This window comes from Capsicum annuum, chromosome 8 (assembly GCF_002878395.1).
Source record: "Capsicum annuum cultivar UCD-10X-F1 chromosome 8, UCD10Xv1.1, whole genome shotgun sequence".
NCBI lineage: Eukaryota > Viridiplantae > Streptophyta > Magnoliopsida > Solanales > Solanaceae > Capsicum > Capsicum annuum.
The window spans coordinates 171,384,479-171,397,662 of NC_061118.1; the positions used below are offsets into that span (position 1 = coordinate 171,384,479).

At 31.4% G+C, this 13,184-nt stretch overlaps 2 protein-coding genes across 3 annotated transcripts; both read left to right on the top strand.

The window, feature by feature from the left end:
* The first annotated feature begins 3,601 nt into the window (after window positions 1-3,601).
* LOC107852839 (proline-rich protein 4) lies at window positions 3,602-5,813 on the top strand. Of its 2 annotated transcripts, XM_047395198.1 has the most exons (3): window positions 3,625-3,937; window positions 4,312-5,224; window positions 5,294-5,813. In XM_047395198.1, exons 1-3 carry the CDS (start codon window positions 3,763-3,765, stop codon window positions 5,493-5,495), a joined length of 1,290 nt encoding a protein of 429 aa, XP_047251154.1. In that variant the 5' UTR covers window positions 3,625-3,762; the 3' UTR covers window positions 5,496-5,813. The 2 variants fall into 2 exon arrangements, with proteins under 2 accessions (XP_016553366.2, XP_047251154.1); XM_016697880.2 differs by having other exon boundaries at window positions 3,602-3,937; window positions 4,312-5,813.
* A 4,996-nt stretch (window positions 5,814-10,809) lies between these two features.
* On the top strand, window positions 10,810-12,295 carry LOC107852840 (peptidyl-prolyl cis-trans isomerase). Its single transcript, XM_016697881.2, has one exon. The coding sequence runs from the start codon at window positions 11,547-11,549 to the stop codon at window positions 12,063-12,065; it is 519 nt and encodes a 172-aa protein (XP_016553367.1). The 5' UTR covers window positions 10,810-11,546; the 3' UTR covers window positions 12,066-12,295.
* Window positions 12,296-13,184: the final 889 nt, after the last annotated feature.

Here is a 13,184-nt window from a genome sequence, read left to right on the forward strand (position 1 = left end):
CTTTATTAAGAGTTGAGTTGTTTGATTAAAACATGACTTAGTTGGAGTGACAAAATATTCTGACAAATTTAAGTGACTAATTCTTTATCAAGTCAAATATTTTCCATTGACAGTTAAAAATGAATATTGCACGCCATGCCTTAAATTCATATTTTCTTCGTACAATGGAATAAATATTGACAACATATGTACAAACCTTCTAACGTCACTAATTAATTTTTCGCTTAAGACAAGTGTACAACACTGCATGTGGGAAATCGTATTCCAATGAAAGCATGCTTAATTATTTGGTGAATCATTTACTTAGGCGGATTCAAGATATAAATTTCAAATGGTTCTATAGTAATTTCAAATTAACATATAATAATAATTGTATTTATTGTTCAATATTTATGAATGTTTTACCTCCTAGTCACGTATTTATAAAGTATGAAGAGGGTTATATCGTTTCATGGCAAATCGACGAATTAGATTTGAACTAGTGTAGACATATTGCCAACGAACATATCCATTCCATTAACTGCTCATGCATGACCCAAAAAGTATTACTAGCAAATTTTGTTTTCCATCTAGTGTCAGGTAATGTTCTTGACTAATAAAATTTTTTTCATATAACACATTAAAAGAGAAATTCGTCTAGAAATCTTGAGTAATTTAAATTCACCTAATAAGACGCGTTATAGGAGAAAGCAATCCATATAATGATTTTTGTTTTTCAAAATTTATGATTAATGATTAATACTAGATCCGATCCTTACAATCCTAGTGTCATCAAGCTATTGGCATTCAAATTCGTGTAATCTAGCTGAAGTAAGACACATCAATCATTTGGCTGTGCACCACTGGAATCAACTTGTTCAATTATTTTTTAAGAGGGGGTAGAAAAGAGTCATATAATTAGACAAGTTAGTGTGTATTAATTATATTTTAAGATTAGGGTAGAAATGAGTCATATAATTAGACAAATTTAGTGGTACATAAGTCAATAAAAGAAGAAAAAAAAAAGCTGAAAAGTCAAAATTATGAAAGTAACTTTTCCTGGAGCGATTGTGTGTCAGAAATAGATAGGGAAGAAGCGGCCACGAGGTAGAGGTGATATTTAATTTGTAGGGTCATGCTAAATAATTTGCTTTCTCCGTTTTATTTTATATGACATATTTTAATCAGATATAAAATTTAAAGAAATTAAAAAAAAAATTAATCATAATTATCAAATTATTCTTTATTAAAAAATAAATTACTAAAATTTTTCATTAAGTGAAACCTTATAAATAAAATTATATTTTAAATAGTGAATAAGGAAAAAGAGCCTTCTTTTTAGAATGAAACAAAAAAAATGGCGACTTAGCGGAGGGAGTATAAACAAAGAGTTTCTACCCTTTTTGTTTTGTTTTTCTTTATACTCAAGTTTTCCTTCAAGGGAGAACAAATTACTCATATTTTTTTTTTTTGCATTTCTTTGTGTATGGCTGGAGATTCGATTTGTTCGGTTTGATTGTTTGATATTAGTTTGATTTTTCAGGGTTCAAATTGATGAAAATGACAATCATAATCAAATAGAAATGAATTCGGTTTGATTCGATTCTTACAAATTCGATTTGGTTATTTCAAATTTTTATTTCGGTTTTGAAGATTAAAGTAGTAGTAAGTCTTTCTTTGTCATGACTGACCATTTAAAATTGATAATTAGAAAAATGATTTTGTTCAAACCTGTTTTTCATTTTCAAATAGAAATAACTCAACATGTATGAATTGAAGTGAAATAACCATAAACTTAACTAATACATGACTATATTATGCATAAGTTTGGGTTACTTATTATATATTTATACAAATCATATATATATTCGTTTTTTCGGTCTAACCGATTTTTTTTTTTTGAAAAATAAAAAATCGAACCGTTTAACCGAATTGCTAAAATTTTAAATCGAAATCGATCCCAAAAATCAAAAAGCCAAAATCAATTCGGTTTTACGATATGAACCAAAATATGTCAAGCCTATCTTTGTTAATTCAACTGTCCAATAGCTTCTGTTTATGAACTTCTCAAATACAACGCTTTTGCTTCGAGTTTATTTCTATTGTTCCAATAATAACTACTAGTTGAATAATCACATGAGAAAATAATACCTTTTGTTTTTCATTAAGTTAAGGGGGAGATAATGTGCAATTTTTAAAAGCCATAAAAGGGGGTAATCATATGTAATTAACAAAATATTAGCTTACCCTATAATTAACCCAGATTACTGCAATATTGTAAGTTAGGATTTCATATCAACTGTGGATAAAAAGAACGAATTGTCGGGCTAAACCAATACAATAATATGGTGTGATGTTATTCACTTTATGTCAACTCTACATGGTTTAACTGAAAATGGCTTACCCCATTACACCTTGTATGTATTAATGTGAAACTTTATTCACGCACCCAACACATCTAGGTAGAGCAAGACAACAGATAATGAAATCAGTGAATGTATTCTTTGAGCCTTCGCCGTTAAGAGTTTCATTACACCTTATGTGTCTCAACGTGAAAATTTATTCGCACACCCCAACACATCTAGGCAGAGCAAGACTGCAGATAATGAAATTAGAGTCTACTCAATGACGGAAATTATTCTTAGAGCCTTCGCCATTAAGAGTATCATTACACCTTATGTGTCTCAATGTGAAACTTTATTCGCACAACAAATGACGGAAAATATTCTGAGTCTTCGCCATTGCACCAAAAGCTTTCCTTGTATTAATGAGATTTGATCCATAAAAAAAAGATCCCTTTTTTTTTTTATTTTCCACACGGTGTCTGGTACTCACACTAGGTCCCGACTAAATCCGAATCATACACTACAAGACCCATTTTTTCCATTCCCAAAGACTCAAACACAAGACCTCTGATTACCGGTGGAGGGATTCCGACCATCTCACCACAATCTATTTTCTTGTAGAGGAGATTCATTTACCACTTTGGATCAATATGGCTCAACCACAGCAGCTAGGCAATGCAAAAGCTGCAAGATTGAATGTTATTGAACTCTAGGAGGAGGATACAGCTATGGTAGAAATACTCTAGGATTCAATAATACATAAAATAATCATGGATTTCCCTTCTTAATGATTAATTCAATAATTTTGCTCTATAATTTTCAGTAGTAGAAGTTAGTTGATAAATGTCAAATAATTCACGTGAAGATTGAGAGAACGTGTTTTTGTTACTCACTATAAATGCCAACATTTACCTGCCCCATTCTATTCAATTCAAAACCAAATAAAAAATGCAATACAAAGACTGGCAATCATATCATTAATTCATTACAACAATTATATTCAAAAAGCAGTCAAAGTTTCACATATAACTGAGGATTTTCAGTAAAATAAGTGTTATAAATGAGAGCTAACAAAGTAGGTTAACAGATAGAAAAGAGACTTGTTGTACAGTTGGAAATCTCATTGAATGATGATAATGGCGTTTTATCAAACAGCTAGCTATTGCCTGTGACCACCCATTGCTGAAATTTATTTATTTTTTCTTTTTAATTTTTTTTTTTTACAAAAATCACCTTTCAATTTTATAATCTTTATGCCATTCATTAAAAATCAAGAGCATGGGACCTAAACTCATGTGAAGACCTTAACTACGTGCCGGTGAGACAGTCATAAAAAAATATACTTCTCTTTACTTGTTGGTAAGTAACAAGTACTATAAATATACCCTTTAGTCAGTTGAGACAAACACCATTCAGAAGTTAAAAACATTTTTCTTTTATGTACAGAATGGGGCTTCAGTCCCTTTGTGGCAGAGTCCTTATGGGACTGTCCCTGTCTTTACTACTCCTCTGTAGTTTCTGCATTGCTGATGACAAGACAATAAAGGTGGTTGGCTTTGGAGAATGTGCTGATTGTAAAGAGAATAACATAAACACCATTCATGCTCTCTCAGGTTATTTCCAATTTAGTGTAAATGCATGTTTTGTTAACTGAATAACTGTCTTACAATGAACGGGCGACGGAATGAGTTATTGTCTCTTTATATGATGGAGTTTGAGTTAAGCGCAATGTCCACTTTCTACACATTATATCCGAGCCAGACTCATCCATGTTATTATGTTTCAAACGTTGGATCACACATTTTCTTATCCATGCTCTAGATGTCCGGTCTTGAGCATGCAAGAGTATGACGTGTCACACATTGTTTTGAAAGATCCTTACTTCTTGAGCTAGCTTTTGACGAAGTTAGGTTCAAAGTTCATTTTCTTAACGCGTCTGAGATCTTCTTATTAGATTTCCGTAACCATGTTATATTATTGGTTTCAGGACTTCATGTAAGCATTGACTGCAAGCTTGAGAATGGAGAGATCAAAACAAGGGGTGAAGGAGAGCTTGACAAAGATGGCAAGTTTGAAGTATCACTTCCTAAGGAGATGATGAAAGATGGCAAGCTGAAAGAGGAATGCTATGCTCAATTACACAGTGCATCAGCTGCACCATGTCCAGCACACAACGGCATCGAATCCTCCAAGATTGTGGCCATCCAAACTGATGGAAAACACACATTGAAACCAGCTGGAAACCTTAAGTTCTCAACACCCTTGTGCACTTCTGCTTTCTTGTGGCCTCACTTCAAGTACCCACCATTGCCACCTTTCCCAAAAGATCACCCTTGGATGAAGAAGTTCCCACCATGGCCACCATTGAACCACTGGGGCCACCCTTTCCCTATTCCACCTCTTCCTCCCCTTTTCAAAAAGCCATGTCCTCCACCAGTAGTAAAGCCACTTCCTCCTCCGGTTCCCGTTTACAACCCAACACCAGAGCCACCAGTAGTAAAACCGCTTCCTCCTCCCGTTCCTGTTTACAAACCAAAACCAATTCCTCCTCCCGTTCCAGTTTACAAACCAAAACCAATTCCTCCTCCCGTTCCTGTTTACAAACCAAAACCAATTCCTCCTCCCGTTCCCGTCTACAAGCCGAAACCAAAGCCTCCTCCAGTTCCCGTCTACAAGCCGAAACCAGAACCTCCAGTTCCAAAACCAAAGCCTCCTCCAGTTAAAAAGCCATGCCCCCCTAAAGTTCCAACTTACAAACCCAAGCCCAAACCAGAACCACCAGTAGTAAAGCCACTTCCTCCTCCAGTTCCAGTTTACGTAAAACCCCTGCCACCACCTGTTCCAATTTACAAAAAGCCATGCCCACCACTTATCCCTAAAATTCCTCCATTCCACCATATACCTCTGCCACCACCTGTTCCAATTTACAAGCCACCAATAGTGAAGCCTCCAGTTCCAGTTTACGTAAAACCTCTGCCACCACCTGTTCCAATTTACAAGCCACCAATAGTGAAGCCACTTCCTCCTCCAGTCCCAGTTTACGTAAAACCTCTGCCACCACCCGTTCCAATTTACAAAAAGCCATGCCCACCACTTAAACCATTCCCTAAACTTCCTCCATTCCACCATCCACTCTTCCCACCACTTCCTCCTAAGGTTCCTCACCCATAGACCAAAACATTAAATTGAAGAGTTCCTTTGGGTGCATGTAGCCTTGAAAATTATTTGCAATTTATGAAATAATAATCGACCACAGAAATATTCAAGAGATATGATCCTTGAGAATATCAAAAGGAAATGACCAGAGAAAATAGAAAAGATAGTTAATTTCATTCTGTTGGTTTATTTAGTTGAGTTTTCATGCAAATGTTTGTATATCTTCAAGTGAATCATGATCCGGTGAATAATCGTTGTATGCTAGACTATGTATACGTTCAAGAACGTATCTTTTTAATATTCTTGTTATGTTATTGTTTTTTTTCTCATTCATGGAAACTTGTACTTGTTCGTTTTAGTTATTCACGTAAACTTCTACTAGTCATTTCTACTGTTATTCATGGAAACTTCTACTAGTCCTTTCTAATGTCAGTATTAGGATACTGACGAAAGCATAATAATCCATATAGTACAACAATATTCACTGATCATTGGGGATTGATAGGGATTACACCTCAGATGTTTCTATCAATCTTAATCATAATCATTGTTGGCTTAAATGCTCATTTTCTGTTGCAATTAATTATATAGCACATTCCACGGCTACCGACAAATACCACTAAATTCCTACCTACTGTACTTGTATTTTAGCTAAAACTACTACTAACATTCTTCCTATGATTAGCAATCCATGATTCAGCAATTAACAGAGAATGGAGTAATTCATTTGCTTTGGGAACTACTCCTAAATAGTCCTAATTAATTCCACTCAATTTGTCCAGCTATAATCTTCTACAAGTACTTTTCTATGATAAACGCTCGGTGATAAAGAATTAATTGTTTTTTGATTAATTTTATATTCACTTTAGGTTTATTATCTATTTGCAATATTATAACCTGTTATAATTATATTATGAAGAATATTTTTCTTTCATAAAAGAAAAAATAAAATTTAATAATTTAACATTTATTAAATGATGGATAATATATTCTTTATCAATGAGTTAAAATATATTCTCTAATAACAATTTTATTTCATTTCTATTTCACATTCAATGAAATTGAGATTTTAATTTGAAATAATGTATTTTTTTTTAATCAAAAAGCATGAAAAAATTAAGTAGATCCTTGAGTAAATATCCATAATTCCTCTGCACCGTACCGGATTATCAACAAAATTCAAAACCTTCTTCAACATTTCATAACTTCCTTCTCCATATGTTTCTGAAGTGTACAATATTATACGTTACAAGATTAAAATAACTACACAAGACTTTTTATGTAGAATTAAAATACTGTATATATGATGATCCTTAATTGTCCATTTACAACTCTTAATTTTCTTTAGTGAAAATTATTAAGAGCATGAGTTAGAAAGATGGTAATATGTGAGTTAAAAGCACAAAATTAATGGATATTATTAGAATAGAAGTTATGGGAATGTGAAGTGGTGTAAGTTATGAAAATGACTTATCAAATAAATTATTTAAGAAAAATAAAAATACTTTAAAATAGATTATTATGTTATCATTATATAGTGAAATGGAGACAACAATATAAAAAAAAAAAAAAAAAGAATAGATACAATTGGAGGCCATAAAGAAGTGAATTTCACCTCTTATATATTTGTTTTTTAAATAACTTTAAGCGTTTCAAAAAATGACATAAAGAAGAATGCTATAAAATAATATAAGCAATATATATTCATCATAGCAAGCTAATGAATTGTAACAATAATTAAAGAAGACGAAAGTCTAACCATGTAACATATATATTTGAACAAAGATGGAGAAGATCTTTCTTTATAAAGAGAAACTGTTGAGATGCCTAGCATCAAGTAAAAGTTATGGAGAACAATAATTTGATAAATTGATATTTCTATTTCTATTTTATTTGAATTCTCTAAAAATTGAAGAGTATGTACCATCTCAGTATGGGACAATTACGAATCCATTTGACCTAAAAACCTCCCGCGATAAGTTTTTATTTTTCTTTTTTAAGTTTCTCATCTAGTACTTGAAACCTCCATTCGAGTCCGATTAATGCGGATTCACACCGGATAGGATTCATTCGAAGATATCGCTCCTACTAAAGTTTTTTCTACACTAAGAGCTCAAAACAAAGACTGATTAAGGAGCAGGCCCTCCAACAATAAATTTCAACTTGCAAACATAATAAGTAAATTGTATTTTGCATTACTAAACCTTCCATTGGATAAGCAGTTTCATCTTAAAAACAAATCATTATTTTGACAATAATAAGTAACCTACAAAAAGAAGGAAAGATTAGATCTTTGTAATCAATATTCAAAGTTTGCATTATAATTTAAATATTAATAGAATCAAAGTCAATCAAAAATAAAATATACCAACCAAACACTAAATATACGAAGAATGAGATTTAAGTCACACATTAGTATACATATGACAATATTGTAAAATGCTATTGTTACCTCTTTATATCAAACAACTTCATCTTCATCATCCTTTTTATAAGATGATGATAATATACATTAAAGTCAAAGATATAAAACAAAACTAAAACAAAAAAGAAAGAAAAAAATAAAGGAGAAGAGAAAAAAATGTCATAAGACCCTCCCAAAAAATGAAAAGATTATATATAGTATGAAAAATAGAATATGAATAGACAAAAATAAATTGCTCAATTAGTAGCCATTTATTTTCCTTATTCAATGTGCAATTTTTTTTCTTCATAAATATAATGAATTGTAAAATATTGAAAAAGCTCAAAAATAGGAGGAAAAAGATAAATATTTTTCTTGGCCTATGAAGCATGCCACATAAACATGCCTATAAGTCTCTTTTATATATATACTAGTGAAGTTAGCCGCGCTTCGCGCGATCATGAAATTGTCCTGCCTTATGCGGTCATGAAAGATTTGTTAAATTTATGATTTAATTTTTTAATATTTAATTAAATTTAAAAGTTAAGTACATTTAAGGTCTTTTTTTTTACATGAAAATGTTAAGGTGCTTTTATGTAAAATATTTTAATCACTTTTGGATAGTTAAATACATACAATAATTGGTATGCCTTAACTTTTAACCGTTATAATATTAATTCAAGGAAGAAGTTACCATAGATATGAGAGAGAAGGAAAAATCATATATTCATTAAATTTATTTTTTTGTGACATTCAAAATCTTTTTAAATTTTCTTTCATAAGATAAAATGAACATATATCTTTAATAGTGAAAATAGATCTTGAATACTCAAATTTCTTTAGCAACAACAAAAATTCAATGAATACAGTTTTGTTGAATGTCATAATTGAGATTGAAATTTGATAGTAATCTCAATCAAAGCAGTGAACTAATAACCAAAAAGAAAATTAAAAAAATTGAGAATTATCAATTCAACCTTTGCAATTTCAAAGGGGAGAAAGATGGATTATGAAGAAAAAGACAATTAGTATTACTGCTTCTAATTATTTTAATTTAACATTTGCAACTTTAATGAACCATTACTATTTTTTCATATTCTAGAGTTTTAACTTATATTTTTATTAGTTGAGTTATCACAACAGTTATTGTTGTAATCTAAATTTTCATCAGATGAATTATTAAAAGCCACAATGATTACAATACTTTTTACTTAATTAATTGTATTGAGATGATGTATTTTTTAATTCAATTAGTTAGTAGAATATTATATTATTATTATTATTTAGTAAAATGAAGAGAGACATCCAAAAAAAAAGGTAAAAAAAATTATAAGTTCCAAGAAATTCTAGTGGAGTAATCTTCAAGTAATTTGAGAAATTTAAACTTATTAAAATTTAAGAGTCTCACTTAATTAATGCAAGAAATAATATTATTGAAATTATTTTCATCACTAGCAAATGACAATATACATAATAAAAGATGTGTCGAAAATTAAATATATGATTTTTTTATGTGATAAAAAAAGCTACATCACCTTATTTATAGATATTTATAAGTATTTAACTTTACTTTGTTAATACTTTCATAACTTCTATTTTATTTAAAATCTAAGTCTAAAAAATGTTTTTTTTTAAAAAAAGTACAATATTGAACTTTTTTGCCACAAATTCATAAAATTCATTGGTAAAAATTTTTCTTCCCTCTTACTCTTTTTTTTTTTACCTTAAATATATGATGATAGAAAATTATTGTTAAGATGATTATTATTATGATGATAGAAAATTACTATTAAGAGGATTAATAATGAAAAGAGAAAAAAATGCGGTGTAATTAAGAGGATTAACAAAGTAATTTTTAAAATTTACAATGAAACACAAATTAAATAGAATAAAATTTCATAAGATAACTTTTTTAAAAAAAATAGAAAGGGAGGAAAAAAACAAACAAAAAATGAATTTTTAATCAAAGAGCTATATACATTCTAATATACCACAATTATATATAAATAGAGATTGTATATTTAAAGATAATATAATAATTAAATTTTATGTTAGCAGTAAAATAATAGTATATAAAAAGTGTAAAACTTTGTAATCAAATGTTGTTATTGGAGAGTACATATCTTGTATTTGGTGGCATAGTTAATTAAAAATACTAAAATAAGCAACAATAAGGACATCTATATTTATTAATAAATCATTAGAAAATTTCTACTTTTCTGAACTAATATGACCATCTCTCTTGATGCATTATAGATTCATCTTCTTCTTGACGATGAACTTATATGAGAATAATTTGGTCATTTTCTCTTTGATGAATCTTATGCCGCCATCAAGCTTCCTTCTTCATCTTGGGTGAACTTGTGTTTGGTTCTTATGACGCAAGAAGAAAATTTGAATAATATGTCTATGCTCTTCATCATAGTAGTCATATTGTAAATTACATCTTTAATGTTCCCTCTTTTAAGTTATTGAACACATGATTGATGAACATAATGTGAAAAAAATTGAAAAGGAGAAAAAGATATATACTAATAGAAAAAGAAGAAGGAGAAATGGAAATGAACATCCGACAACTCTATAAATTATTGTTATTTAAAGATTGATCAAATCCTAATAATAGGTAGAAAAAATTGAAAAGACATGTTATTGAGTGAGAATACAAATAGATAGAGGTTTTTTTATAACTCATGAGTTATAATTAGGTGTGGTAAATATGATATAATTTTTTAATTAATAATAAATAAACTAATAAATTAATAAAAGAATGAAGGAAGACAAAAAAAAAAAAAGGAGAAAAAAGATAAATATTTTCTTGGCCTATTAGGAATGCCACATAAGCATGCCTATAAGTCTCCTTTATATATAGAGAGAGAGATATATAGATTGATAATTATGAGAGGTAAAAGATTATAAGCCGTTTATAATTATTCGATATAATCTTTATTCACAGTGTAATTACACCACTGGAGTCCGGGGAAAGAATAGTGTACCAACATTGTAGAGAGAAGTACGACTTCAAATGTCCACTGAACAATTCTGAAGTAGCAAGACAAGTAAATGGATCGCTGTAAGTAGTAGCAAATACTTTTTCCATGGTTCCGGCAGAGTCGTTAACCCAATCCTCGAGCGGTAAAGAGGTTGTTTCCGATACAACCTCAACTCAAATAAATGCAATTCAAAGCAGATCAAAAATGAAACTACAAATGTAGAGAAGCCATGTCAATTCATGCATTTGGGCTCATCAAATGTAGAGAGATCAACATTCTCACGTACAGTGGATTTCCTGCGGCCTATACACACAAAGCCCAACAAAATGTTTGGGCTCATCATTCAAAAAGGGCTTGGGCTTATAAATGGGCTAGTAGATTCCGTTGCCGCCTTTAAAACGGCCCATTAGCATCAGTGACGCATATATCACGTGATTAGCCATATCCCTAACTAACTATGGTAAACTTTTCACCAACCACGGTGACTTTTAACCCAAGTCCCCTCTCTAACAAACTCTCCAAGATCCTGACACCTGTCCCATCTAACGGCTGTGATTATCTTCCAATAAATTATCCGCTTTCACATCGTCCTATATAACATTCCGCCTCGCCTAAACCCTAAGCACAATCGTACCCAGTAAGCTTGAGAAATTTCTAGAGAGAAAAAAGAGAATGGCAAATCCAAAGGTTTTCTTTGACCTCACCATCGGCGGCCAACCGGCCGGACGCGTCGTGATGGAGCTGTTCGCCAACGATGTTCCTAAGACGGCGGAAAACTTCCGTGCACTCTGCACCGGCGAGAAGGGCGTCGGAAGGATGGGTAAGCCTTTGCACTACAAAGGCTCCACCTTCCACCGTGTGATCCCAGGGTTCATGTGTCAAGGAGGTGATTTCACCGCCGGAAACGGTACTGGAGGAGAATCGATTTACGGCGCTAAGTTTGCTGATGAAAACTTTAAGAGGAAGCACACCGGACCTGGAGTTCTATCCATGGCTAATGCTGGACCTGGAACCAACGGTTCACAATTCTTCATCTGCACTGCTAAGACTGAATGGCTTGATGGAAAGCACGTTGTTTTTGGTCAGGTTGTTGAAGGATTTGATGTGATTAAGAAGGCTGAAGCTGTTGGATCCAGCTCTGGAAGGTGCTCTAAGCCTGTTGTGATTGCTGACTGTGGTCAACTCTGCTAGATCTGATGGACCCTTGATGATGATGATCTAGTGTTATTATCAGTCCTAATATTTGAGTCGCCGTTTTAGGCCTTTGTTTTTAATTTTAATCTATGTTTACTGTTTGGTTGGGTTGGGTCGGGTTGAAGGGTCTAGGGTTTTGCTGTAATTGGTATTGGTTTGGCTTGTACCAGTTTATGTTTTAATCTTAAGACTACTACAATTAAATAAGATAATAGATTTCCATCTTATCTCGATTTGTTTATAAGTCATTATTTTGTTGTTTTCTTTTAGCTGATAAAGTGGTGACCGACTTTTGACCGATGTATCTTCGCGTGAATTGTTTTTTTTTTTTTTTTTTCTAGGGTCCATTTGGTGGAAGGTGAATCTAATTCGGTGCTTTGGTTTTCTGATATTTCTAGAATTTTATATGGATAAAAATGAGCGGTGATTGTTGTGAGGGTCCACCATGGCAGAATGAGGCGCACCACCGAAGAGTGTACTAATTAATGGGGCCCTTTAGCTTTGGATATTCGACTTTTCAAAACGTATCGATTTAGCATAGTACTATAGCTTAACAATGAGCACTAGAATTTGTGTGTCTCATTTATTTCATGAAAGAATGTGTATGTGAGTTCCCTTTAATTCATGAAAAATTTTATGCTGCCTGTTTTAAAAAGATGATTATAAATTCTCTTGTTTGTTGACACGGAGAGAACATTTAGCTAGTGTTTGGTTATAAATTATGAATTAAATTTTCAAAAAATTATTTAAAATATTATCTTATTTTAATCATCAAAACTGTTCGACTTCTCAAAGATGCTTAGATCCTTTTTTCATATTCTCAAAGATGCTTAGATCCTTTTTCTCAAGTTCTCAAAGATGCATACATCAATATCTGATTTTTTGGAATATTACTTGCGTAATTTTAATTTTTTTCAAGTAAAATACTTATCCAAACAAAATTTAGAGCACGTTTGGATAATGATTAAAAAAATTATTTTTTAACTTAAGTGATTAAAAGTTTAAAATAAGTGCTTTTAAATTAAGCAAATAAGTGTTTGAATAGAAGTGCTGAAACTGAAAAAAAATCTGTTGATGTGTTTGGTAAACAAGTGTTGTCAATCACTTTTTTGTTTT